The sequence below is a fragment of the Amblyomma mixtum genome, chromosome 5, assembly GCF_055824585.1.
Source record: "Amblyomma mixtum isolate Tamu chromosome 5, ASM5582458v1, whole genome shotgun sequence".
In the NCBI taxonomy this organism is placed as follows: Eukaryota; Metazoa; Arthropoda; class Arachnida; order Ixodida; family Ixodidae; genus Amblyomma; species Amblyomma mixtum.
In genome coordinates this window covers 192,711,300-192,737,866 of record NC_143016.1, presented here as the reverse complement: position 1 = coordinate 192,737,866, position 26,567 = coordinate 192,711,300, and the positions used below count along the sequence as shown (strand labels likewise).

At 49.9% G+C, this 26,567-nt stretch overlaps 1 protein-coding gene across 1 annotated transcript in view; it reads left to right on the top strand.

Annotated features, from left to right (window-relative positions):
- Window positions 1-26,567, top strand: part of LOC149345289 (uncharacterized) — a 76,058-nt gene that overhangs the window by 11,767 nt on the left and 37,724 nt on the right. Inside the window, exons 3-4 of the mRNA XM_089542744.1 lie at window positions 12,504-12,645; window positions 23,315-23,451. Of these exons, the coding sequence (XP_089398870.1) occupies window positions 12,504-12,645; window positions 23,315-23,451 (279 nt within the window). The remainder of the gene's footprint in view (window positions 1-12,503; window positions 12,646-23,314; window positions 23,452-26,567) is intronic.

The following is a 26,567-nucleotide window of genomic DNA, read 5'->3' as shown; positions in this document are numbered from 1 at the left end:
TCCATCCATCCATCCCTGCATCCATCCATCCATCCATCCCTGCATCCATCCATCCATCCATCCCTGCATCCATCCATCCATCCATCCATCCCTGCATCCATCCATCCATCCATCCATCCATCCCTGCATCCATCCATCCATCCATCCATCCCTGCATCCATCCATCCATCCATCCATCCCTGCATCCATCCATCCATCCATCCATCCATCCATCCCTGCATCCATCCATCCATCCATCCATCCCTGCATCCATCCATCCATCCATCCATCCCTGCATCCATCCATCCATCCATCCATCCCTGCATCCATCCATCCATCCCTGCATCCATCCATCCATCCATCCCTGCATCCATCCATCCATCCATCCATCCATTCCTGCATCCATCCATCCATCCATCCATCCATCCATTCCTGCATCCATCCATCCATCCATCCCTGCATCCATCCATCCATCCATCCATCCCTGCATCCATCCATCCATCCATCCATCCCTGCATCCATCCATCCATCCATCCATCCATCCATCCCTGCATCCATCCATCCATCAATCCATCCCTGCATCCATCCATCCATCCATCCCTGCATCCATCCATCCATCCATCCCTGCATCCATCCATCCATCCATCCATCCCTGCATCCATCCATCCATCCATCCCTGCATCCATCCATCCATCCATCCATCCCTGCATCCATCCATCCATCCATCCCTGCATCCATCCATCCATCCATCCCTGCATCCATCCATCCATCCCTGCATCCATCCATCCATCCATCCCTGCATCCATCCATCCATCCATCCCTGCATCCATCCATCCATCCATCCCTGCATCCATCCATTCATCCATCCATCCATCCCTGCATCCATCCATCCATCCATCCCTGCATCCATCCATCCATCCATCCATCCCTGCATCCATCCATCCATCCATCCATCCATCCATCCATCCCTGCATCCATCCATCCATCCCTGCATCCATCCATCCCTGCATCCATCCAGCCCTGCATCCATCCCTCCATCCCTCCATCCATCCATCCATCCATCCATCCATCCATCCCTCCATCCCTCCATCCCTCCATCCATCCATCCATCCATCCATCCATCCATCCATCCATCCATCCATCCATCCATCCACCCATCCATCCGTCCATCCATCCATCCATCCATCCATCCATCCATCCATCCATCCATCCATCCATCCATCCATCCATCCATCCATCCATCCCTGCATCCATCCATCCATCCATCCATCCATCCCTGCATCCATCCATCCATCCATCCATCCCTGCATCCATCCATCCATCCATCCATCCATCCATCCATCCCTGCATCCATCCATCCATCCATCCATCCATCCCTGCATCCATCCATCCATCCATCCATCCCTGCATCCATCCATCCATCCATCCATCCATCCCTGCATCCATCCATCCATCCATCCATCCCTGCATCCATCCATCCATCCATCCATCCCTGCATCCATCCACCCATCCATCCATCCATCCATCCATCCCTGCATCCATCCATCCATCCATCCATCCCTGCATCCATCCATCCATCCATCCATCCCTGCATCCATCCATCCATCCATCCATCCATCCCTGCATCCATCCATCCATCCATCCATCCCTGCATCCATCCATCCATCCATCCATCCATCCACCCATCCATCCACCCACCCACCCACCCACCCATCCACCCATCCACCCATCCACCCGCCCGCCCGCCCGCCCGCCCGCCCACCCGCCCGCTCACCCACCCACCCACCCACCCACTCACTCAGTCCAGCGGTCAGGAAGACAGCAAGAAGACTTGCAAACGAAGCTCTTTATTTGGGCTGACTTGAGCCCGCATAAGAACTGAACAGCATGTCAGCTAGCTCGTCAGTCATCGAACTATGATTGCGCGCCGCTCGCTGCATCGCTAAATTTAAAGCCTGAAAGGAAACTTCCAGACAACAGGTCAAAATCAACGACAGTATTCTGGAAAAACATAGATGGGGTTCTTCATGGCCGTGATTAATCGAGATTAGTCTGGTCGCGTCTTGCGTCACGAACAAAAATGATAACGCCCCGTTCCTGCGGTCTTAAGCGCGAACGAACAGAGGCTACAATGATACGTGGCAATATCATGGTAGTGCATATATGCGCGTTAGGCCTGATTTCGCATATCGACTGACATTTTCAGTGTGCTAGCAGGAATAGTGAGCATTGCCCGCGTTCAGCCGTTGTGTGTTTGCTTGTTTGCCTGTCTGTGTGTTTGTCTCAAGCATATGAGTGGCAGGCTGCTGACCGGGCGTTGGGTAAACTGCCAATGTATGGATATAAACGCACGCACACGCGCACACGCGCGCACGCACACACGCAAGCACATAGGGTGAATTACTGTTTGTGAGGTCTTAACGTCCCAAAGGGGTTAAGGCTATGAGGGACACCGTAAAAAAGGGTTCCGAAAATTTCGACCACCGTGGTGGTCGGGATCGAACCCGCGTCTTTCGGGTCAGCAGACGAGTACCATGACCACTGAGCCACCACGACGGCTCTGGGTGTTAAACGTAACTTGAACTAAGGATTTGAAAAAACTGGCGCCCCGCCGCTAGGTGACAGGAAATAAGTACGGTTTAGTATTTTTTTAAATTACACTAATTATTTATTTTAGATTTATTATGGAAAATTTTATTATTCACTTCCGGGTCACTTTCGTTTGCACCCCACCGCGGTGGCTCAGTGGTTACGGCGCTCCGCTGCTGACCCGAAAGACGCGGGTTCGATCCCGGCGGCGGCGGCCGAATTTCGATGAAGGCGAAATTCTAGAGGCCCGTGTACTGTGCGATGTCAGTGCACGTTAAAGAAAACCAGGTGGTCGAAATTTCCGGTGGCCTTCAAAGGGGCGTCCCTCAAAGCCTGAGTTGCTTTGGGACGTTAAACCTCAATAAATTAATAAAATTGCATTTCGATAAGTTGTAGATAGCGCTACAAAAGCACCGATCGAGGTTTTTATTGCGTAAGCAATATGACGACAGGTTTCAGCCCGTTGCGTCGGGGCGGCCGCGAGGCACGTTTGACCTTGAATGGCGGCGTGAGGCGCGGCGCACTACAGCTGTAGCCGCGCTGCTGCCGAGAGGGAGGCGCTGCCCTCGCCGCGCTCTCGCCAGCTGCGGAGTGCAGAGAGGAGGCTGAAGAATAGGGGGGCGGGGTATAAAATGCGTTCGCTCGCTTGCGGCTACGTCGTTATGCCGCCTCATAAACAGAAAGAGAAGCTACGTCGGCTTGACGAAGCCAGGAGACGACAACGGCTTCGGAGACAGATGAAGAACGCGAACAGCGCCTTGCTAAGCGGCGCGCTCAAGACGCTGCTACACGGGTGCACCGCGCCTCTATCGAAACCGAATCGTCTACAACCGGCGATGATCCCGAATGGAACGCTATGAACGCTTACGTAACCTACCAGGTTTAACCAAAGCTAAACCCCAGCAAATTTTTTATGCGAAGCATACTAAAATAGCCCAACCCAGCTCCTCGAGCGCGGCGGTGTCGTTACCATTGACCTTTCGTGACCTCCATGTCATACCACGTGATGCGTGACGTCACAGCAGATGAAAAACGGGGGTCCAACTCGCGCCGTCGCGCGAGGCGTCGTGACCAAGGATGACCACGTGGTGCGTGACGTCACAGCAGATGAGAAGCGGGGCCCAGCCAATACCTACTAGAAGTTTTTCTAGGAGGTATTGCCCCAGCTCGCGCCGTCGCGCGAGGCGTCGCGACCAATGTGTTTCCTGCTTCTGCCGCTAGGTGCGCTGTAGTGAACACGTGATGCTGGAGCGGCGGTATACAAGGGGGTGCGCCTGCCTCTGCTAGGCGTACACGGGATAGAGATGCCTCCTGGAGACAGGGCTGCTCGTTGGAATGAGAAGCAAAAGTTGCGGCGTGCTACAGAGACTGATGATGAGCGTGAAGAACGTCTAGCCAAGCGGCGTGCTCGATGTGCAACTCGGCGACAATATGCTTCGCATCTGACTAGGCTTAACCTAAGCTAAGCCTCAGCCATTTTTTCACTTTTTTTCAGTTTTGTCACGGGGCTTTAAGGGCTCCGAGTCCCAGAAAAGCCGGTGTCGTCGTCGGCGGCGTTGGCCATGAGCGAAAAATCACCGAAGCATTAAGTGAAACCGAGTAGGAAATTGGTCGAGTTGTTTAATCGAACCAGGTCCTCCGGAGTGCGAGAAGAGCACGCTAACCACTCCCCCACGTTACCCATTATTTTTTTTTCGCCTGGCTTTGGCACATGAAATTTAACCAAAAAAATTCGCAGTGGCTTAGCTCAGCTGTGCCAGAATATGCCTCGGGGTTCGACGACTCGAGTTTCTGCCACCCGCACAGCGTCGGCCGCACTCTCCTTGGCTGCCATGAGAGTGCGGTTTTTCCACCGCCGCATCACCATAATTTATACACCGCGACCCTACTACTCCTTTCCTTGCCGCGCATGCGCAGTAGAGCACGGGTAGCGGAGTTAATTGGTGTAAATGCCTTAGACTCTGGCATAGATGGTGGCCATCCCAACCGGGCCATTTCGTGAACGTACCGTGGGCGAGGACCCCAGGCAAGTATTTAGGCGTTCCGCTGGATGCTGATCGCGAAAGCGAGGAATATTTTAAAGAGCAAACTAAAGACGCATATGACAGAGCTGGGAAATGGAAAGGCACCAACCTCTCCATTTTCGCCAGGGCTACAGTCTGCAGTCTTTATATTAGCAAGCTCTGGTATATAATACAGGTTTTGCAATGCTCTCGTGTGAACATTCAAAAGCTACACAGGACTTTAGCCATCTTCATACGGGCTTCCGAACGGGAATATTACAGCAGAACGCACCTGTTCCGGCGGGTCAAAGACCGGGGGGCTGGGACTAGGGCACCTCTTTTTAAGGCATCTGGGGAACCGTTTTTGTAGCGTGAGCTACATTGCTCACAGTCTCGCCGTTTCGCGTGCTCTCTTGCACGACCGTAATGAACATGCGCGAGGAGCAAGTGACGTCACTACGCACAGCTGGTGTGCCTCGCTGTGCGCGCTCGCCTTCCTTTTCTTAAAATGATCGGTGAAGTGAAGAAACTTTATTTCCCCAAGAATAAGACCCTTGCCCCTCCGGGCCCGCACGCAGGCGTCCGCGGAGGGGCAGCGTCGCAGCTGGAAGAGTAGCAACGGTATAGTCGCGCAGCTTCTGCTTCCAGGCGGGTAGCGTATTGCTGTATGCTACGGTCGGCACTGAATGCATCCACGAAATGGCGGCTAAATATCTAAAAGACTTCATCCCAGTCCACAATATTTTGATCATCTGGTCCCCAGCCCACTCAGGTCTGGTTGGAAACGTGGCCGCCCACAGGCTCTCCCGCTCCTGTTTACCCCGGGGAGCCGTGGACACCCCATACGAATTCAGCACTAAAGAGGAAACCCGCACCTTTAAAAAAATTACCAGGAACTTTAGCGGCTAAAGTACTGAAAGGCGAAAGCCTGAGTGCTGCATTCTGCTATGTGATTGTTCACTGCACATTTTGTTGGTGCAATAATTAACTGCCAATTAATGACGCTTAAGCTTCGCCTTTAGGAGTGGAACGCGACAGCGTGTTGTAGCGCTGCCACGGAGTCCAAGGAACGCCACCACCCGTTGGGCGCGATGCGTTGCCCTTCGAACGCAACGCTTTTTGAGGAAAGGAAATGGTCTGTAATTCTCTGTCATCTCGGTGGACACCTGAGCCGCACCGTACAGGAAGGGAGGAAGTGTGAGTGAAAGAAGAAAGAGGGGCCGTAATGAAGAAAATGAAAATTGTATTTGAGGAAAGGAAATTACGCATTAACTGTCTCACATATCTGAGTAGACACTAGTCGAAAATTGTATTTGAGGAAAGGAAGTTGCGCAGTAACTGTCTCACATATTTCGGTGGACACCCGTCAAAATTCGCGCGCGGTGACGTGACGACAATTTGGACCAATCTGAAACGCGGACAATTACGCCTTGCTCGTCGGTGAATTGGTTTCTGAGGAAAGGAAATGTATCTGTCTCTCATATCTCAGTGGACACCTAAACCTCACCGTAACGGGAAGGGAGGAAGATGGGAGTGAACGAAGACACCGTATTCACTAGACGCACCTTAGTTCATTCCAAACCATCGTGCTGGCATGGCGGAGTGGAAGCGTGCTCGACTCGCACTTCGGAGACCGGGGTTCGATTCCCAAGCTCGGCAAATTTCTTACTTGGTTTTATTTATTTATCTGGTCGGACTAGAAAGGTTAATTAGACTAATTAGTTAAGTAAGCAATTAACTAAACTCAAACGTACTTGGAGCATCACTATACGACCCCTTTAATTGGTTGCATGGTTAGTAGCCAAAGCACAATTGGCTCCGATTGAAATTCGCGCACTGTGACGTGACGACCGTTTCGGCCAACTGAAAAGCGTTACATTCTCTGTCGACAGCTCCTGCTTACAACGATGAGGCATTAAAGGCTTCCACCTTAATAATGGCAGCACAGACAATCAGAAAAAAAAAGAGCAAAAGGATCTGTCTTCCTCCTGATAGATCGCTTAGCTCGGCTGAGGCTAGAAACTTCGCATCCCCGCTCTGGAGGAGCTGCACAGGAGGTGACACGAGGGAGGATGCGGAGTTGTGCGAGTTCTGCGGGCATACCGCTACACTCGAACACATGTTATGGAGATGCCCCAGGGCCTCAGGATATGGCAGAAATAATAAATCAGAGGAATGGGAGACCATACTCAGAAGCGCAGAATGATCAGAGTGTAAAGCGTTGACAACGCCAGCGCCAGTGAACACAATGAACGCCGATCGCTTATCGCTTCAGTGACGCATTTCTGGCACAACGTCGGCACAACGTTTCTGGCACAAAGCACGGCTGAGGTGTCCACTGTTCCAAGAGGGCAGTTGTGCGCCTTCCCTCTGGTTCAGGTGTCCACCGAGAAGTGGACACCTCGCCCTCACCTCACACTACTTATATATCCTGGCATAGTGGAGCTACTTAAGGAAAATAAATAGCGCACAAGAGAAGACGGGACAAGCGAGGAGACACAGACAAGCGCTAACTTCCAACAGACGGTTTATTGCAAAATCGGAAGCATATATACAGATGTCCAGATAGGCAACAAAGAACATGATCGAAGATAACATGAACAAGACACACACCCCCTCGACAGCCATCTGCTTATCGTGCCAGATATGCAAGCTCTTTTTTCGACAAATTAACGGAAGGTTCACTGACACAATCCGGTCCAAAGCGCACGATGTTCGACGCTTCAACAATCTCCCTGGTAAGTTGGTCGCGGTGATGATACAAGATTACAGTATCTTCAAAAATTGGACGGCAAAGAGGTTCACAGTCACATGTCTTACAATGCAATGCCAGATGCCCGTCGACACCACCTCTGACTTTCTTCGCGTGCTCTTTTAGGCGTACGTTGAGGCATCTGCCCGTTTGCCCTATGTAGAATTTACCGCAGGACAAGGGGATCTTGTAGACTACCCCCAGCCGACAATGGACGTAGGTCTGCCTATGTCTGATAATACAGTCGGGTCTACGCATTTTGATCGGGCAACTCATTCTGCACAATCTCCTCAGCCTCTCAGGAGCCGTGAACACGACCTTAACATGAGGCCGTTGACCCACCTTCTTGAGGTTGTGTGATACCTTATGCATGTAAGGTACTTTTCTACTTTTCTACTTTTTTCTTTTTCTTTAGGATAGAAGAGAGAAAGAAAAGTTGGCGGTGATACCTTACATGCATAAGGTATCACACAACCTCAAGAAGGTGGGTCAACGATCTCATGTTAAGGTCGTGTTCACGGCTCCTGAGAGGCTGGGGAGATTGTGCAGAATGAGTTGCCCGATCAAAATGCGTAGACCCGACTGTATTATCAGACATAGGCAGACCTACGTCCATTGTCGGCTGGGGGTAGTCTACAAGATCCCCTTGTCCTGCGGTAAATTCTACATCGGGCAAACGGGCAGATGCCTCAACGTACGCCTAAAAGAGCACGCGAAGAAATTCAGAGGTGGTGTCGACGGGCATCTGGCATTGCATTGTAAGACATGTGACTGTGACCCTCCTTGCAGTCCAATTTTTGAAGATACTGTAATCTTGTATCATCACCGCGACCAACTTACCAGGGAGATTGTTGAAGCGTCGAACATCGTGCGCTTTGGACCGGATTGTGTCAGTGAACCTTCCGTTAATTTGTCGAAAAAAGAGCTTGCATATCTGGCACGATAAGCAGATGGCTGTCGAGGGGGTGTGTGTCTTGTTCATGTTATCTTCGATCATGTTCTTTGTTGCCTACCTGGACATGTGTATATATGCTTCCGATTTTGCAATAAACCGTCTGTTGAAAGTTAGCGCTTGTCTGTGTCTCCTCGCTTGTCCCGTCTTCTCTTGTGCGCTATTTATTTCCCTTAAGTATGTCATACCAACATGCCCAAGCCTCGTCTCTTCTGATAGTGGAGCTAAGCCACTGCCAAATTTTTTGTTTGTTTTTTTTTGCGACATCACTGACACGTTCTTGCGCACCGTGCACGAATTAGAGGCGGAGGCGATTGCTGCCGGAGTTTGTTGTATCCACAGAAGAGCTCTCGAATGGAATTTCTCGTTACTACAAAAATGTTGTCGCAAGTGTTAGGTTCCATTCTGCGCGTTTTTCTAGCGATTATTTTTACAAAACTAAAAGGAAAAGTTGTACTGTGATCTTTGTGATATTGTTCTCCCAGAGCCCATGTACAGGACCTTGTACAGTCCGGGTCCGCAACGCCAGCTTGATGGTGTAGAATGAACAAGGGCGTGTCTAGTGAATACGGTGTTGTCTTGGAAGGGTGCTTTAGATGCACGCACTGTGGTGTATATTAGTAATTATGAGCATGGAAATTACAAAAGTCGTAGTTCGGCAAGTAGCAAAGTACGTTTTTGCTACTTTTCTTTTCCGCTTGGCCCGCAAGTAGCGCTATCAGGCGGCTCCCACAAAAACCACTCCCACCTCCTCCTCCTCGCAATGTATGCCACTGCCTCAACAGATAACGCGCGACGGATAACGCGCGACCCACTTGTCTCGTTAGGGCGCAGTGGGGCCGTGCGGGGACGCAGGAATCACGCGGTAAGCAGCGAACAACGCAGGGCACATCCAAGGCGCGTTGACCACGAAGCTTGCGGCTTGCTGCCCGTTCGTTTGGCGCGGAAGCTATGCTGGCGTTCGTGGTATCGGGTTTACTGAGAACGATGTGCCGACGAACGAAGACTGCAACTTGAACGCGCGCGTTTCGGCAAGGCGACCTGGCAGCGCTTCTAAATGGTTTGCCTATCCGTGCATCCGCGTCACCGTACGTAGCATCAGCCACATGAGGTTCAGAGAATGGCAATTCCGCATATATGGGCACTAATCCAATAACGCTCTCGCGCCATGCTCTTTTCAGGCGAAAGCCTTTTATGGCTCATACCCGCGGTGTCCATCCGTGCGCTGGAAACGTGCCACCTGCGGCCTCTTCTTCGCGCAGTGGCGCAACCTTCTCCCCTCCTTAGCAACCGACGCGCCGGTGAGGGGCGTCGCTGTGCATAGAAACCGTGACGTCACAGAGTAGCGGTAGGACGAGCGCGCGCGCGTCGGCGGTGGCAGCTGCACTGCCGCTCCTTCGCCAGACGTCTCGTTGCAGTGGAGTGAGTGAGACGCATGAACCTGAAGCGGCCCAGTGATTCCGCGCCAAGCGGTTCGGGGAAGCGGCAGTGGATGCCCGATTTCCCCAACACCAAAAGCCAGAAGAACAAGGAGCGAATGCGCATGCGACGACTGGAAATTCTAAAGTGTGCTTGGCGAAAGCGTTGTGGTTCGCATCTAGTGGGATATTCAAAGTTTCTTTGGTAATTTTTTTTCGCGCCATGTCCGCAATTTTTTCCATATTTCGCCGGCTTTCTTTAAATACCGGAAAAATGACCAAATAGGAGATAGTTCGTCCAAAAAACTGCGGAACTTCTTTCTGAACCCCCTCTACCGCATAATAGAACGCATGTGACCATAAAGTGAACAAGAGAATATTTCCATAATTATTCTTAGCTAGCGGCCTCATTAAGCGTAATTTAAAAAAAATTCTCCGATTAGCGCCACACAACCAGAAGCAATGTGTCGTTGATTTCGCTTAACTCCGGTGAGCCACTTGTTTTTGATCCTTTAACGAAGTGTACACATAGCGAAGTGTACACTTCGTTAAAGGAAACATATTCGACTCGACGTTTCGATCGGAAGACCGATCCTCAAGAGTGAAAAAGATCGGTCTTCCAATCGAAACGTCGAGTTCAAAAAATATGTTTCCTCTAACGAAGCGTATACTTCGCTATATACTCCTTTAAGCAGTAGAGTACTTCATGCTCTCGCCACCTATATATATATATATATATATATATATATATATATATATATATATATATATATATATATATATTTCATGGCAGCTGATTGATCATTACAAGATAATTACACCAGTGATTGGAAAACATAAATATATTTAATTCGCTACGTTTCGGCTGGAGGACCAGCCTTTTCGAGTGTACTGCTGCATTCGAAACTCACAAGTTTTAAAGCAGGCGCAAGGTACAGGAATAGCATAATACACCAATGAAAACAAAGGGGGCAAAGAGGGAGGGGGGGAGGGGAGGTGGAGGATGAAAAATACGAGAAAGGAAAAAGAGAATAGCTGACAACTTCAAAAGGCGAACCCCTAACGAGGATGCAGGCTTTTCTATGGAGAGAACGACAGAAAATAAAAAAAGGAGGGGAAGGGAAAATTCTGTTCCCCCACCGCCTCATGGCTTTCTTAGAAAGACAGGCGAGTGACCCTGGAGGTGTCGCTCATTACCGCATTTTGGTAACAAGTGCGAAGCGCTTGATCTCTGCGCAACGAGGAGAAACATTTCAAGAGAAACTAGTAGGGATGGGGGGGGGGGGAAGAGGAATGCCAACGAAAGGCCTCCGAAAAAAATAAAGAAAGAAAAAAACCTAATTGCACTAGTCTGCAAAATGCCACTCACAGGTGAGTGTAGTGCAGCCCAACAGAGTAGAAAATAGGGCATCGGCAAAAATCACAAGTTTTTTATCCATCCACCCATGAGCACTTCTTGCCCTCAAAAAAAGAACGGAAAGAGACAGACAGGGCTAACAACAAATGCAACACCAGAAACGGACGGCCGAAACAAACGGTACATTGTACTTGCCATTCAGTGCTGTTTGTTTCTGGTGCTGGATTGGTTGTTAGCCTTGTCTCTCGCTTTTCTTTTTATTGTTTTTTTTTTGCTTTTTGTGTACGGAGTGCTCGTGAAAGGATTGATTTGTTTTTTTTTCTTTTTTTCGGACGTGTTTCATTGGCCTTCCTCTTCACCCCCACCCTTACCAGCTTCTCCTTAACTGTTGCCTCATCGTTGCGCAGGGGTGAACTGCCACAAAAGCCATATTTATACCTCAAAAATCCTATCTTTGAAAATTTTTGAAAGTGCTCGCTTAAACTTCCGGCATATAGTATATACACACACGCGCACACCTTGGAGCCTACTCACCGTGTCAGGCGGCAGCTCATTTCATGGTAACAGGCTGGTCGGGAAGGGCAACCTGGATCGCACTCTAAGCCAAGCAATCCAAGCACCACCGACGGCAGCACCTGGTACACAAGAGCAATGGCGCATCTTAAATTGACTATCTCTTAATGAAGAGCATGACCAATTCCGCTTATAAGGACATAACCCGTTATCGCTATCCGAACAACTCCCATCCGGAACACTGGATCTGAACAGCAGATCCTAAGGGAAAACCGCACTGCTAGCGCGCATAATTTTGCATTTGGCCGAACTACTGAAACGACCGTCATTTTTTTTTCTGAGAACACGGATCTTTTGAGCTTTTGAAGCCTGTAATACAAGTGATGTTCACGTATTACAACAGAGACAATCTTCATCCAAGCGAATTGTTTAAAATAGTGTAATCAGTTATTTTAATCGAGTTACTAGCCCTGGCACAGGGCAGTTAAATACGCACCGACTTCTTTCATCACGTTTGGTTCTTCGGCTTGCCGCCACTAAATACAATAGACTTGATGCACTACCACTCCGGCCACCGCCGCGGTGAGAGGTGCCGCGTTCGTAGGTATCAATGGAGACGTATTGCAGTGGACGCTCTTAACCACTAGGCCATCGCAGCGATGACGTGTTGGTTAGGACATCAGCCTTGCGTGCCCTAGGTGCATTTTTACTTTCTGGCTCCCAGTGGGGGGAGGTGCGAGAGTTGCTGAGGGCGGGGGAATTCATGCCGATGGCGGAGGGCTTGCAGACACCGGTAGGGGCAATATAGAAGAAAGAGCACTGATGAGCTAACGCCGTACGACTACGGCAACATTGTCACTCTTGCTTTCCAGCACGTTGAACAGTGTTTCTCACTGTTTTGGATGTCCTATTTTCTCACGCAAAATGCGACGGAAACCAGGACCGAGAGAAGCAGGAGGACTGTGCGAGGATCGGGAGGTGGCGAACTGTCTCGTGCGCGGCGTGGCGGATTTTTTGGAGAGACTGCGAGCTCCGTCGCCCGGGCTGACACAGTTTTCCACGTCTTATCAAGAACTATGCTCGTGAGTACCCAACTTTGTGAGGCGCTCTTTTTTGCAGAATAAATATTTTCCAGTCAGTGCCACAGCGTTACAAACAGGGGTACAGCGGCAATAAAGGGAATACACACGAGTAAATGAGCTGAAAAGAATCAAGGCTTCATACATTGCGCGCAATAAACTAGCTAGGGTAAGTGTTCATTATCAGGAGCCCTCCACTACGGCGTCCCTACTGGTCTTAGTCTCTTCGGAACGACAACGTTCGTAAAACCAAAACCAAGATTACCATTTCCTGCACATTTCATTTATTATTTCGTTTCCTGCGAGAAATACAAGCAGAGTCAGAACTAACCTTATAGAAATCAAGCTAAGGCCAATCGGTGAGCCTTGCTAAAATATATCAGATACAGGCATGGAATGAATACGAGCGCTTACTCCGCTGATAAGAGGGAATCAATTTTTCTACGTCGGAGAAAGCTTGGCGTGGAATATGACATGTGGCTCATATTTCCTATTGGTGTTTTAGAAGACAAAGCAAGAAAAAATCGTTCTAAGATAATTCAAGAGGCAGCGCTGAACTCTGAAGCGAGATCAGGGTGTCTTGGAACGCTTGCTGGAAAAAATAATTTAAACAATATGACACATTTCCAGTGTCTGGTAACTCCGTAGGAGCAATTGAACACATTTTATTAGACTGTGGCAGTACCTAAACAGACGTCGATACAGACATTCAGTCTTGCTTAGGCCTTAGGGTTCGGAAATAGTAAATGAATCTGCGGTAGGTGTTAGTAAAAAGCGATGAAATGATTGCCGCAGAGATGAACTTTAAAGGTTACATTATACGCAAACATTGCCATGAAGGTAGAGCATGGAAAGCCGCCGCCGTAGCTCACTTGGTACAGCACCAAACGCGAAATTCAGAGGTAGTGGGTTCAAATTCTACCACCTAAATGAAGTTGTATTCCGTGTACTTTCTGAATATGTGATCAAATATGACAGCCATTAGACCCCCTTGATCAACGACGCAAAAACTAAAATTGCCGGGGTATTCCCATGGCGTTGAGAATACTGCTGCAGAAACACGGCACTGGAGGATAGGCCCGCGACGTACATTGGGTAAATTGGCATTCACGATGAAAAAGTTCGCATAACTGGCCCCTGGGCAAGTGCACACTTCAAATGCGCTTTCAGGTACTATGTGGTGATGGTGTCGGTCCCCCCCCCCCCCCCCCCCCCGCGTACCTGAAGGCGTGATTGAAAGCGCGTTTCCTTGCCTTTCGTGACTTCCGCATTGATGGAAGTGGATGAAGACGACAATGTGCAATGCACAGCACGAGAGTGTGCTGCAGTTTAACACGAGGCGTGATCGGCTTCGGTCAATTGCATAGTGCTTGCGTGCAGTGGCCAGCGAAGCTGATCTGTCGGCGCAGCTGCGGTTTCGAAACCCAGTCGCGGCAATATTTATTTTACTAGTGCGCAAGCACGGTTCTGATGTGTCAGCCCCGAGCAATATTTTGCGTTGTTTGTGTGTTTTCGGCTTTGGTAGGCTTGTGCCAAATAAAATAAATAAATATTCGAGACTGGGATTCGAACACGTGGCGGCGCCGAGCAGATCAGCTGCGCTACCGAACACGTGTCGAGTTAAACTGCAACACACTCTCACGCTGTGAAATGCACATCGTCTTCTTCAAAACAACTAATACTGGCATCAAACTAATATTCGCGTTTGGAGCCATGTAGCGGTAGTGGCAGAGAGATGTATGCTGCATGATTTGGCATGGACAATGTTGTGACAGAAACGACGCACTAGACCAACACGCCATGGCGTTGAGAATACTGCTGCAGAAACACGGCACTGGAGGATAGGCCCGCGACGTACATTGGGTAAATTGGCATTCACGATGAAAAGTTCGCATAACTGGCCCCTGGGCAAGTGCACACTTCAAATGCGCTTTCAGGTACTATGTGGTGATGCTGTCCGTCCCCCCCCCCCCCCCCAAAACAAAAAAAAAACAAAAAAAAAACTATGCTTTCGCAGAATATTCCCTGCTTGGCGGTGCTAAACGGCCAGCCATTTTCTCCAAATTGGCCAAGGTCACCCCCAATCAAAGTCTCGTTTATTTCTCGCCATTTCCCGCATCACGTTACTAACTTGAGAGGCTTCACCGCACAGGCTTTTTCAAGCTTTGAGGTCAAAAGTACTTTCGCACTAAAATATAGGAACATTCCGCAATATGCTCCCCGGTTAGGCTGACTGCTGGCTTTCTTCATATTGTAGCGTACTTGCTGACGAAGGGGGCTTTAATAGCAGGCACGAAAGGGAAGGCCAGGCAAGCTGGGCGACAGATTCCACACGGCGTGAGCCCTACTTCGTCGTCGTCGCCCTACTTCGTATGCACCACCTGGTGGCATTATTCCCCCCTTATGAAGAAAAAAAAAGAGCGCTGTCGCTGTCGACGTAAGGGTGAAAGAAAAATAAACAAAAGAACAAGCAAAGTGTCGTAACTGAAGCGCGCGAAAACATCAGCACGGTTGCGTTACCGTGTATAGTACGGCTTAAGCCGCACAATGTGCACAATGTCAGAGTCGGGCTGGCGGCGTCGCGGTTGCGCAGCACCGCCCGGAACCACTTCATAGTTAACCTCACTCACACGCCTTACCACTCTGTAAGAGTCAAAATAGCGGCAGAGCAGTTTCTCACACAAGCCTTGGCGGCGAACAGGAGTCCACACCGAGACTTGGTCACCGGGTTTGTAGTCAACCTGTCGGTGGCGAAGGTTGTAACGGCGCGCCTCCGCGCTCTGCTGTTGCCCGATGTGCACGCGGGCCAGCTGATGGGCTTCTTCAGCACGTTGGGCAAACTGTTGGGCGTCTGGGGTGAGTTGGTCATCCTCTGGGCACGGGAGCATGGCATCAAGCATGCTCTGCACTTCACGTCCGTACACAAGACGAAACGGCGTAAAGCGCGTAGTTTCCTGCAGGGCGGTGTTGTAGACGAAGGTCACATACGGCAGGACCTCATCCCAAGTTTTGTGTTGGACATCTACGTACATGGACAACATGTCCGCAAGGGTCCTGCTCAATCGTTCGGTCAAGCCATTGCTCTGCGGATGGTAGGCCGTGGTCTTTCGGTGCGTTGTGGAGCTCAGCCGAAAGATGTGGTCGATTAGCTGCGCTGTAAACGCCGTCCCTCTGTCTGTAATCACGTGCGAAGGGGCGCCATGTCGCAGGACGATGTTGTGCATGAAAAACTCTGCGACTTCTGAAGCTGTGCCACGAGGGATCGCCTTGGCCTCGGCGTAGCGAGTCAAATAGTCGGTAGCAACTATGATCCACTTATTGCCGCCCTGCGACAAAGGGAAAGGGCCGAGGAGGTCCATGCCGATCTAGTCGAATGGAGCGCGAGGGGCAGTAACGGGCTTGAGAAAACCCGCCGGCTTAAGTGGTGGCGTTTTCCGGCGCTGGCATTCTCGGCAGCTTTTAACGTAGCGTTTGACATCAGTAGAAAGTCCCGGCCAGTAATACATGTTCCGCACTCTGGCGAGCGTACGTGAAAAGCCCAAGTGGCCAGATGTGGGCTCATCGTGGCAGGCGAAAAGAACGTCAGGTCGGAGATCGGCTGGAATGACCAGAAGGTAAGGTCTATCGTTGCCTCTCGAGTTCATCTTGTACAAGAGGCCTTGCCGCAAACATAAGGAGCCAAGACGTCGAGAGAAGTGGCGAGGTATAGCCGTATCGCTAGCTTCAAGGGCGTCAATGAGAGGTCGAAGTTCCGAGTCCGCCCTCTGCCGGGTCAGTAGGTCGGAGGTGGTGAGCGTACCAAGGAAGCCGCTGTTGCCATCGGGCGCTGCGTCGCCAGGATCAACTGGTGCACGCGACAGTGTGTCGGCGTCTTCGTTTCTGCGGCCGGACTTGTAGACAATAGTAATGTCAAATTCCTTGGAGCCGTAAGCTCCAGCGTGCCAGGCGTCCAGATGGGTGTCGCAAATTTGCCAGCCAGCATAGGCAGTGGTGATCGGTGACCACTTTGAATGGGCGGCCGTAGAGATAAGGGCGAAACTTCATGGTGGCCCACACGACCGCAAGACATTCTTTTTCAGAAGTGGAGTAATTGCTCTCGGCGCGGGAGAGAGTACGGCTAGCATAGGAGGTAATCCTCTCAAGGCCCTCTTGGTGTTGAACAAGGACAGCGCCAAGACCGATGTTACTGGCGTCGGTGTGGACCTCGGTATCGGCATCTTCGTCGATGTGCGCAAGAACGGGAGGTGTTTGAAGGCGCTGGCGTAGCGTAGAAAAAGCGGTATGTTGCTCAGTGGCCCAGACAAAGGAGGTGGTATTCCTGGTGAGGCGCGTTAACGGCTCAGCAATCGTGGAAAAGTCCGCAATAAAGCGCCGATAATACGCACAGAGACCCAGGAAGCGCTGGACAGCTTTCTTGTTGGTCGGAACGGGAAAACGTGCTACGGCGGCAGTCTTTTCGGGGTCCGGCCGCACTCCCTCAGCGCTCACAACGTGACCCAGAAATTTGAGCTCTTCGTAACCGAAATGACACTTCTGAGGCTTCAGGGTAAGGTCTGCCGAGCGGAGGGCTTCGAGGACAGCCCGCAGGCGCTGGAGCTGTTGGTCAAATGTTTCCGAAAAAACTACGACGTCGTCCAAGTAAACAAAACAGCTTTGCCACTTGAGGCCTGTGAGAACGGTGTCCATCATCCATTGGAACGTAGCCGGAGCGGAGCACAAACCGAAAGGAAGCAATTTAAATTCATAGACGCCATCTGGAGTCACAAAGGCGGTTTTTTCGCGGTCCCGTTCGTCCACTTCAATTTACCAATAGCCGCACTTTAAGTCAATGTATGAGAAGTACTTAGCGCGCCGTAATCTATCCAGCGAGTCGTCAATGCGCGGCAGATGCCTTGAGTAAGCAGGAGTGAACGGTTAGCCTCGGCGACTGCTTCTGCGTCATGCAAGTCGGTGCAGGTGACTTCAACCAAAACACTGCTCCGTGGCGGTAACGTGACACTGTCTGCAGAAACACGAAGGGCGGCACAGCGGTGGCAAGATTCAGCGAGGTGGGTCGCTTTACTGGTCCAAAAGGTGATGATTCGTTGGCGGAGGTCGATGACAGCACCATACTCCCGCAGAAAGTCAATGCCGATAATAGATCGCGGGAGCAATTGCACAGAACTACACAACTGACGACGAACGTAGATCCATGAATCTGAACGCGAGCCTTGCAAATCCCCTTTGGAGTAACGAGATAACCACCGGCAGTACGGAGATGCACTACAGAACAAGGCGTAAGCAGTTTTTTTAGAAGAGTCGCGAATTTATCACTCATAATTGAATAGTCGGCCCCGGTGTCCACTAATGCACTGACTCTGTGACCGTCGAGAAAAACAGGTATGTCCAAGGAAACGGAGCTGTCTTGGTCAGATGACGGTGCTATCTGTTCACGCTCGGAGCGTAGCGGCGGTGGCGGGAGGTCTTCAGCGCAGCGACTTCCAGCGACCTCGCCCCCGAAGGTCGCTGGTCTCAGTTTTCCCGGCGAGGGCTCGGCGAGCGAACCTGTGCTGCTCGCGAGGAGCTGTGCGAGTTCGGGGAAGAGCGCCTCGGAGAAGATGAGCGCGGCTGATGCGGTGCACGGGCTGAAAGTCGCTGTTCCGCGAGGAAGTCTACAATGGCGGGAGGCCGGTGGCCAAACCGGGGTCTGGGCGAATCGGCTCGAAAGCCCTGCAGACCGAGGCGTCGATAAGAGCAATTGCGGTAGAGATGGCCTGGTTCTCCGCAGTGAAAGCACAGTGGCCGGTTGCCAGGTGTGCGCCAGACATCGGCCTTCCGCAAGTGCGCTCGGCGATCGTCGAAATACGGGACTGGTGGAACTGGGGACAGCGGTTCAGGAGGCGTTACTGGAATCGGCGGTGGCGAAGCTGCAGCCGGGCGTCTCGCAACTTCGGCGTAGGTGGGGCGGCTGTAGACTCCCGGCAGAGGTGGTGTTTCCACGGTAGGACCCCTGAACGCCTGTTGCACCTCCTCGCGAACAAGAGCGGGAATCGAGCCAAGCGCGGACTGCGAAGGGCTGCAAAACTTGAGGACCTCTTCACGCACGATGGTGCGAATCAGTTCGCGCAAATCGTCAGGGTGGCTCCCGGCGGTGGCAAACGATTCGGTGACTGCAGCAGCATGCACGGGCCGGTTGTAAGTCGCAGAACGTTGGTGAAGAACCTTTTCCATCGTCACGGCCTCGGCAAGGAATGCAGCGACGGTCGATGGTGGGCTACGCACGAGGCCTGCGAAGAGCTGTTATTTGACGCCACGCATCAAATGCCGGAGTTTCTTTTCTTCGGACATGGCCGGATCAGCTCTTCTAAAGAGGCGCGTCATGTCCTCGACGTACATCTGAACGCTTTCGTTCGGCAGCTGGATGCTGGATTGTAGCGCACGCTCAGCTCGTTCGCGACGATCAGCGCTTGTGTAGGCCTCCAGCAGCCGACGACGAAACTCATGCCACGAGATTAAAACGTCCTCTCGGTTTTCAAACCGGGTGCGAGCACCATCCTCGAGGCTGAAGTAAACGTTCCGGGGTTTGGCTGCGTCGTCCCATTGGTTAAACGCAGCTACGCGTTCAAAGTGAAGGAGCCCGTCCTCCACATTCTCAAAAAGTTCCCCACGGAACGTCTTGGGAATCCGCGGAGTCTGCAAGGTGTAGTGGAATGGCGCGGCAGCAGCGGTTTGCAGAGGAGGACGAGCAGCTGTCGGCATAGCGCCGCTCTCTAATGGTCGAACCTCCGAAGGCAGTCCTTGGATCCTCCGGCTGAAGCGATGTACCGGGGTGTCAAGCGGTACAGGGCTGGCGCGACGGCTGCATGGAGGGGTCTCTTGCATGGGCTTGCACGGGTACACAGCACCTCCACCAGACTGTAGCGTACTTGCTGACGAAGGGGGCTTTAATAGCAGGCACGAAAGGGAAAGCCAGGCAAGCTGGGCGACAGATTCCACACGGCGCGAGCCCTACTTCGTCGTCGTCGCCCTACTTCGTATGCGCCACCTGGAAATACTAGGTGGCAATATGTGTTTCCTAATGCGCTCTCATTTCTATTCCCTTGCATGCTAAATAGCTTAACGAGCGCCTCGGCTCTGGTAGTTTTGATGCCATAGATAGCAGAAGAGAGTTCTCGCACAGCTTCCACTCACAACATTTGCTAACTTTCCTCGTGATTCTGGCGGCAAGCCAGGATATGTTACGTCCGCCGCTGTGGACGAGGCTGGCGCTTGATAACACTCTCAGGGTTAGGCTGCACGCAACATAAATACCCACGAAAGTAGAGCACTGGTTAGCCGCCGCCGGAGCTCCGTTGGTAGAGCACCGAAGTCGAAATTCGAAGGTCGTGGTTTTGGATGCCACCGGCGGCGTGTGGTTGTTTTTTCTCCTACTTTCCGAGTAATTTTCTTTAACAGAGTAAATATTTTGCAGAACTTGTTGCTTCCAGAAGAGCCGCAGTAAAACTGGTTTATTCGAGCCGCTGCGTGTCCCTTACATCACTTCTTCACCTCATAGTGCCACAGGGCCTCCCCTTCAGGAGACGAAGTCGGCCCAGCGAACAGTCTTCCGGGGAGGTGAAAGAGGGCAGCAAGATGTCTCGGTGGGAAAAAGCGGAAATAGAAGTGGGAGGCAGCTGAGGAAGGATGCACAATGTCGTCGACGGGACAAGTTTTAGGCGGCCGAGGGAGACGATAGTGTCGTGAACGTTGACGCGCAGCGTACAAGTTTTGTCGCCCCGCGCGACGACGAGATGGTGTCCAGCTTAGGGTGCCTGAAGCGCACAATGGGCACAATCCACGCGTAAGAAAACGTAGGTGCTGTCTCTGAAATAGCGCTGTACAAAGGTCGGCTTGCACTTGCGAGCGTCTGTCGGATATACGGGACAGGAGAGGGGTTAGACGTTCAACGTAAGTTATGGCAATACAAGGACAAAGGGTGCTCTTGGCAGGCGGACACACGAATCCAGCCGGTAGACGCAAAGATGTGCCATAGATGAGATGAAAAGAGCCACATCCGAGCTCTTCCTTGATGGCCGTACGAAGGCTCGGAACGACGTCTGGCAAGGAAGTAGCCCAGTTCTCGGAAGGTAGTAAGCCATGATCGACGCCTTCAGCTGACGGTGTAACCTCTCGACCAAACCATTGGCTTGCGGAGAGTAAGATTTAGTTTTGAGGCGCCTCATGGCGAGAAGCTGGGTCAAACTGGCGAAAGGTGCAGACTCGAACAGGAGGATAACTTAGCAGGTAAAGCTCGCGAAGGAGCTGGGTGTCAAAAATGGCGGTGCGGTAGCCAAACAGGCCCTTCATGTGCCGAAGAAGTTCCGATGGACGCCGACAACCGAGCTTAGACTCGGAGAGGCGCTCCTGCAGCCGCTTGCGTTTGGATGGCAAAGTGCGTTGTAGAATGGCTGCCTTCAATTGGTTTTACGCATCCGCTGCTGGAGGACATGCCAGGATGTCGCGGACATCGAGCGGGACCCAGGCGGGCAGCGTGGCTTGAAGGCAGCCGAACCGGGATTGCTGGGAGCTAATGTTCGCCAGGCGAAAATGTGCTTCGGCTTCTGAGAAACATCCGTCAGGATGCTGCGACCACAAGGGCGGGAGACGGATGACGTAATTGTCAACGGAGAGGACATGGGACGTTAGAGCTTGGGAAACGTCATGGGGCGTAGCGTTGCTGTCCATGTTCCAGGTCAGCAGTGTAGATGTTGCTTCCACAAAAGCCGCAAGCAAATTTATTTAGTGAAGGTTATGATGTCCTGAGGCTTAATGCCGCATACCTCCAACTTGTTTATTTCAGCCACTGCGCGTCTCTTCCTTTAGTTCTTCACCTCATAGCGCGTGACGTTGAAGCGCCACCGCAATTTAATTTTTATAATCCTATGGATCCACACCACAAATTAAAAGATAAGCAATCCTTCACATACGCTTTCAATTTTCAATAACTGTTTTCTTCCTTCATTTGTGTATCAAGACGAGCCCCCCTTTCTCTTCCCTGGTCTGGTCAACGGCAGGCATGCATCCTACTTGGCTGCCGTGACGAACAGTGCACTGGACCTAACTTTCGTGGCTTACTCAGTTGGCGCGATGCTTTTCGCGGCCACTGGGAACAAACATTAAAGCACCGGCAGGTACGAAAAATTATGAGTATCATATAGGACTGTTTTCATTTGGACAGGAGCAGATAGACAGCCAAAGGTTAAGTAAAATAAAGTTGGGCAGAATTGCCCTAGCACTTTCGCGACTGAACCTCGCCTAAAAAGCTTTGTATCTCGCGTTTTGTCCTCTTTTGGCGCTTGTTGAAATCATATCGCGCTCTAATACGATGCCATAGACACTAGCCTGCGACGAAGTCGTGCCCAATTTTTAGCAACGCGCCTTTTTATATCATCTTGATTGTGTCACCGAGAGCAGCGTGCAAATGCTGCTCTGATCAGCAGGCAAAGACTTCAAACATAAATGCATGGCGGCCAGGAGAAGGGAACCCTTTGAGAGATGGAACTTCCGTCAGGTCAACTATGTGTCTATATGTCGCAACTAGCGCTTTATACACAAGTGTGCTGTAGAAAGTTCAAGGTCTCGCTTCTCACGATTCATGTGAATGCTCACGCAGGCAACGATTACAGCCGGATGAGCGAAAGTAATAAATGAAATCTTCTGATGTGTTTCGTTTTAAATAGCAGCACATGCATAGCTACACCAGCAATTAAGTTCACTCGGAAATGTTAAGCAAGCTCTTTCGAGTTTATCACCGCCTTTTCACGAGCCGGTGTACAGTCCAATCGTATTTGCAATGCGACTGCCTAAATGCATTAAAAACTTACACTCCTAGAGTAAACGAGACAAAAATACTTTTCTTCCTCAACAGAGAAGCAAGTAAATTCTTTGAATCAGCGCCTGTAGACGGCTGTCCTCAAAAATAAAACAAGCGGCACACAGCAGTCATGCTCTCAAGTCTCGGTGACGCTCGTGTGCGAGAAATCACCCATACGGAGAGGATCCTGTCCCTGCCGTCCCACATATGTCCATTCTTATAGTACAGTGTAAGTCTTGCGCCCGGTTTCGCTGGAGATATAAATGCACAGCATGCGCGCGAACAGTCACGCGCCACTACTACGGCAATATTCGATGAGAATGGAAAGTCGCGACTAACAGCGTAGGGTTCCAACGACTACCGCTAGGGTGCTTTGAGTTTGCGCACCTACATGTGACTCCATGTGGCATGCCATGGGTTGAAGTAACTCAATTTCACTGCTTATGTTTGCGTTCAGAGCAGAGCATCATTATGTTGCAAATAGCGCGTGCTGGTATATACTTACATGTAATGACAGCAGGTCAAAAATTGAGACAACGCGCGGAAATTACAGGACGACGAGCGCTGATTTTCAAGCTTCTATTGTGAAGAATTCAAAAATGTGTATGCTTGTTTTAGAAAGATGTAATGCCGGTAGTTTGAGCAGCATGACCGAAAGAAGGATAAATTCGTTTTTTTAAACAAGCATCACAGTGCTTCACGGCAATGTCTTCCCGAAACGGACCTACTCTAATTAGAGGTTCAACTCATAAAGACTCATCAAAGTAGTTCACACTGCTCCATCAATAAACATGTGCGTTCACAAGGATTCAAGCCAACGTATTTGGTACTTTCTTGCAGGCTGGATCATGTCTCGGCATGCAGACGTCAGCACCATACTGGAAGGTGCAGAGAGATTAAGGAGCTGAATAGCTGGGAGCGTGCAATTTCCTCTGGTCTCCAAGTTTTGTGCGAGAGAAACGGAAGCCTGCTTGCTAGTAAGTATACGAGTTCGTCGGTAGTGCAGCGCTCAAAAAGTATGTTTTGTACTCACAAAACTTCAGTTTAGATACTTGTTTCATTGTAGAAAGCGCAATACGCGACGTTTATAGCTATCAACGGTATCCCTTGTCACCACAAATGTTTTAATACAGTTATTTCGTTCAACTGGCGGCAATGCTAACTGATAGCACGATGCAACTACGCTAAGTGCCAATTGAGCTGTGTCAATGATGTTCGCAGAATGCGACCACAAACTTCTGCGAACTCATCTGCGGGCCACCAGATCAGCTGCCCGGATGGTAAATTGTCACATGCGTTACCTCCGTTGATGCGATATCTGCTCGTGATAGATATAACGGGGCCAAGCTCTACATAAGCATTTTCTGCTTGACAGGAGTCTGTTGCCATGCCACTCTCCGGTTGCCCAACAGATGTTGGCATCAAGCTCTGCGTAAGCGTTTTTCGTTTCTCGGGAGTCTGTTGACATGCCACAGTCCCATTTCATTTCATTTTATTACTCTCAAGGCCGCTCAGGCGTTACAGAGAGGAGTAGGCAAAAAAATAAATACAAAGAAACAAACAAATAAACAGTTAGAATTCATAAGCATTAACAGTATCCTTGAATTTCTGAGAATCATTGATGACGACGACGGTGGCGGGCAGGTGATTCCAGTCCGAGGCTGTTCTGGGGACGAAGGAATTTAGATATTGGACAGTCCTGCACTGTGGAATGTGCACCTTTAGTTGATGATCTCTGCGGGACGATATGTGCACCGGAGGAGTAAACAAGGACTGCTTTAAGGTTTCGTTGCCGTAATATATTTTGTGAAATGTGCAGAGGCGCGAAATGCGGCGCCGTATGGCAAGATCCGGAAGACTAAGCGTTCTTTTCATTTCTGAAACACTGGCATGGCGGGAGTAATTTGACATTATGAACCTTGCAGAGCGATTTTGGATGGATTCAAGCAACCCAATGAGAGAGTTATTGTATGAGTCCCACACTGGAGCAGCGTACTCAATTTTTGAACGCACGAGTGTTTTGTAGAGCAGTAGTTTCACAGGGATAGGGGCAAGGGAAAAGTTACGACGGATGAAGCCAAGCATGCGGTTGGCCTCGTTAGTAATATATTCAATGTAAGCCTTCCAGGACAGATCATCTGTTATTATTTAACTTGGGTCAGTGGGGTGTCGTCGAGAGAGTATGAGCACGGAATGTTGTGATTAGTCGCGCGCGTAATTCTCATTAATTTACATTTGTTAACGTTTAGTTTCATAAGCCAGGTATTACACCAAGTTCCAATTATGTTCAGATCATTTTGAAGAGCGCATACATCATCTTGGTTAGTAACTTCTCTATATAAACACAGTCATCAGCGAAAAGTCTTATTTTGTAAGTAACTGAGGAAGGAAGATCATTAATATAGATAAGGAAAAGAAGAGGTCCTAGAACTGATCCTTGAGGAACGCCAGAGGTTACGGGGGAAATGGGGAAGTCATGATCGTTAGCATTTACATACTGACTTCGATTACTTAAAAAACACTCAATCCACTTTAAAATACCATTATCAATATTTAATTTACTTAACTTATAAAGTAACAGTTGATGTGACACGGTGTCAAAAGCCTTTGTAAAGTCGATATATATACAATCAATGAGAGAAGAGTGGTCCAGAGCGAAAATCAAGTCATTAGTGAATGCAATTAATTGAGTTTCACATGAATGATGCTTACGAAAACCATGCCGTGAATCTGTAAAAAACGAATTAGCTTCCAGATAGTCAACCAGGTGTGAATAGATAATATGTTCAAGGAGTTTGCATGGAATAGATGTTAAGGAAATAGGCCTGTAGTTATTAGGATTATGAACGTCACCGGACTTGTGGACTGGAACCACCTTGGCGATCCTCCAGTCGTCAGGCAGTGATGCGCTGCGGATGGACTGCGTAAAAATTTCGGACAACATCATAGATGAATATAAACATGTACTTTTCAAGAACTTATAACTAATACCATCGACCCCTGCAGCTGAAGCAAGCTTTCCTTTCTGAATAAGCCTGGCAACACCTTCATCATTGATAGTTATAGGCTCCATCTTAACAGATTCTGAAACCGCAATATCGGGTAAGGTGGACACAACGGAATTACTAAAGGAATGAGAAAAATGTATTGTTCAAAGCAATGCAGCACTTGTGAGGGGGAACCGGGATATTATTTATGGAGCCAAGTCGGACCTCTTTTCTTTTGCGCATATTAACGACGTTCCAAAATTTTTGTGGGTTGGAAACGAGCAAATGAGGCAGTGTGTCATGATAAAAAACATGCTTAGCGCTCTGCAGCGCCTGCTTGTACTGTGACGCGACAGCACGATATAGGTGCCACTTATCAGCAGTTATTGATTTTTTCAGCTGCCGGAAAATGCGCTTTTTTTATTTAGGAGGCGCTTTAGCGATACTCTGAACCACGGTGCTTGTTTGGAGCAGGAAACGCGACGAGGGGGAATATATTCATTTATGAGATCGTTCACCTTCGTTTTAAATATGTGCCAGTTTTCTTGAATGGAACGACTCTAGAACTGCGGGAAGAAGGTGTCGGAAAAGCGCTCGAGCTCTGCATTAATAGCTTGGAAGTCCGCCTTGTTGTAGTTCCTAAGTAGCTTGTATCTTTTTGGAGAGCGAGCCGAGCGTGAAGGCATAATTAGGTGGATTGCACTATGGTCACTTAAGCCCGGAAGAAAGCTGATTGAAGATATAGTTTCAGGAGAAGTGGTTAGCACAAGATCAAGTATGTTGGCAGATGTCTGAGTAACACGGGTTGGTTCTTTAACGATTTGATCTAGTTGAACGTGGAACACAATTCAATGAATGCAGAACATTCTGACAAAGGACGTAAGAGATGAAAAGAGGGGCTGTTCCATGAAATTGCGGGAAGGTTCAAATCACCAAAAATATAAAGAGGAGACCTCGGAAACTTAGAAAGGACCGAATTAATGGCGTCATGTAGGTCATCGCAGAAGCAAGGCTGTGAGCTAGGTGGTCGATAGCATACACAGAATAAAACGTCCTTGTGGTTCAAACGTAAGCAAGTGCAGAGAAATTCCAGTGAAGAATTCACG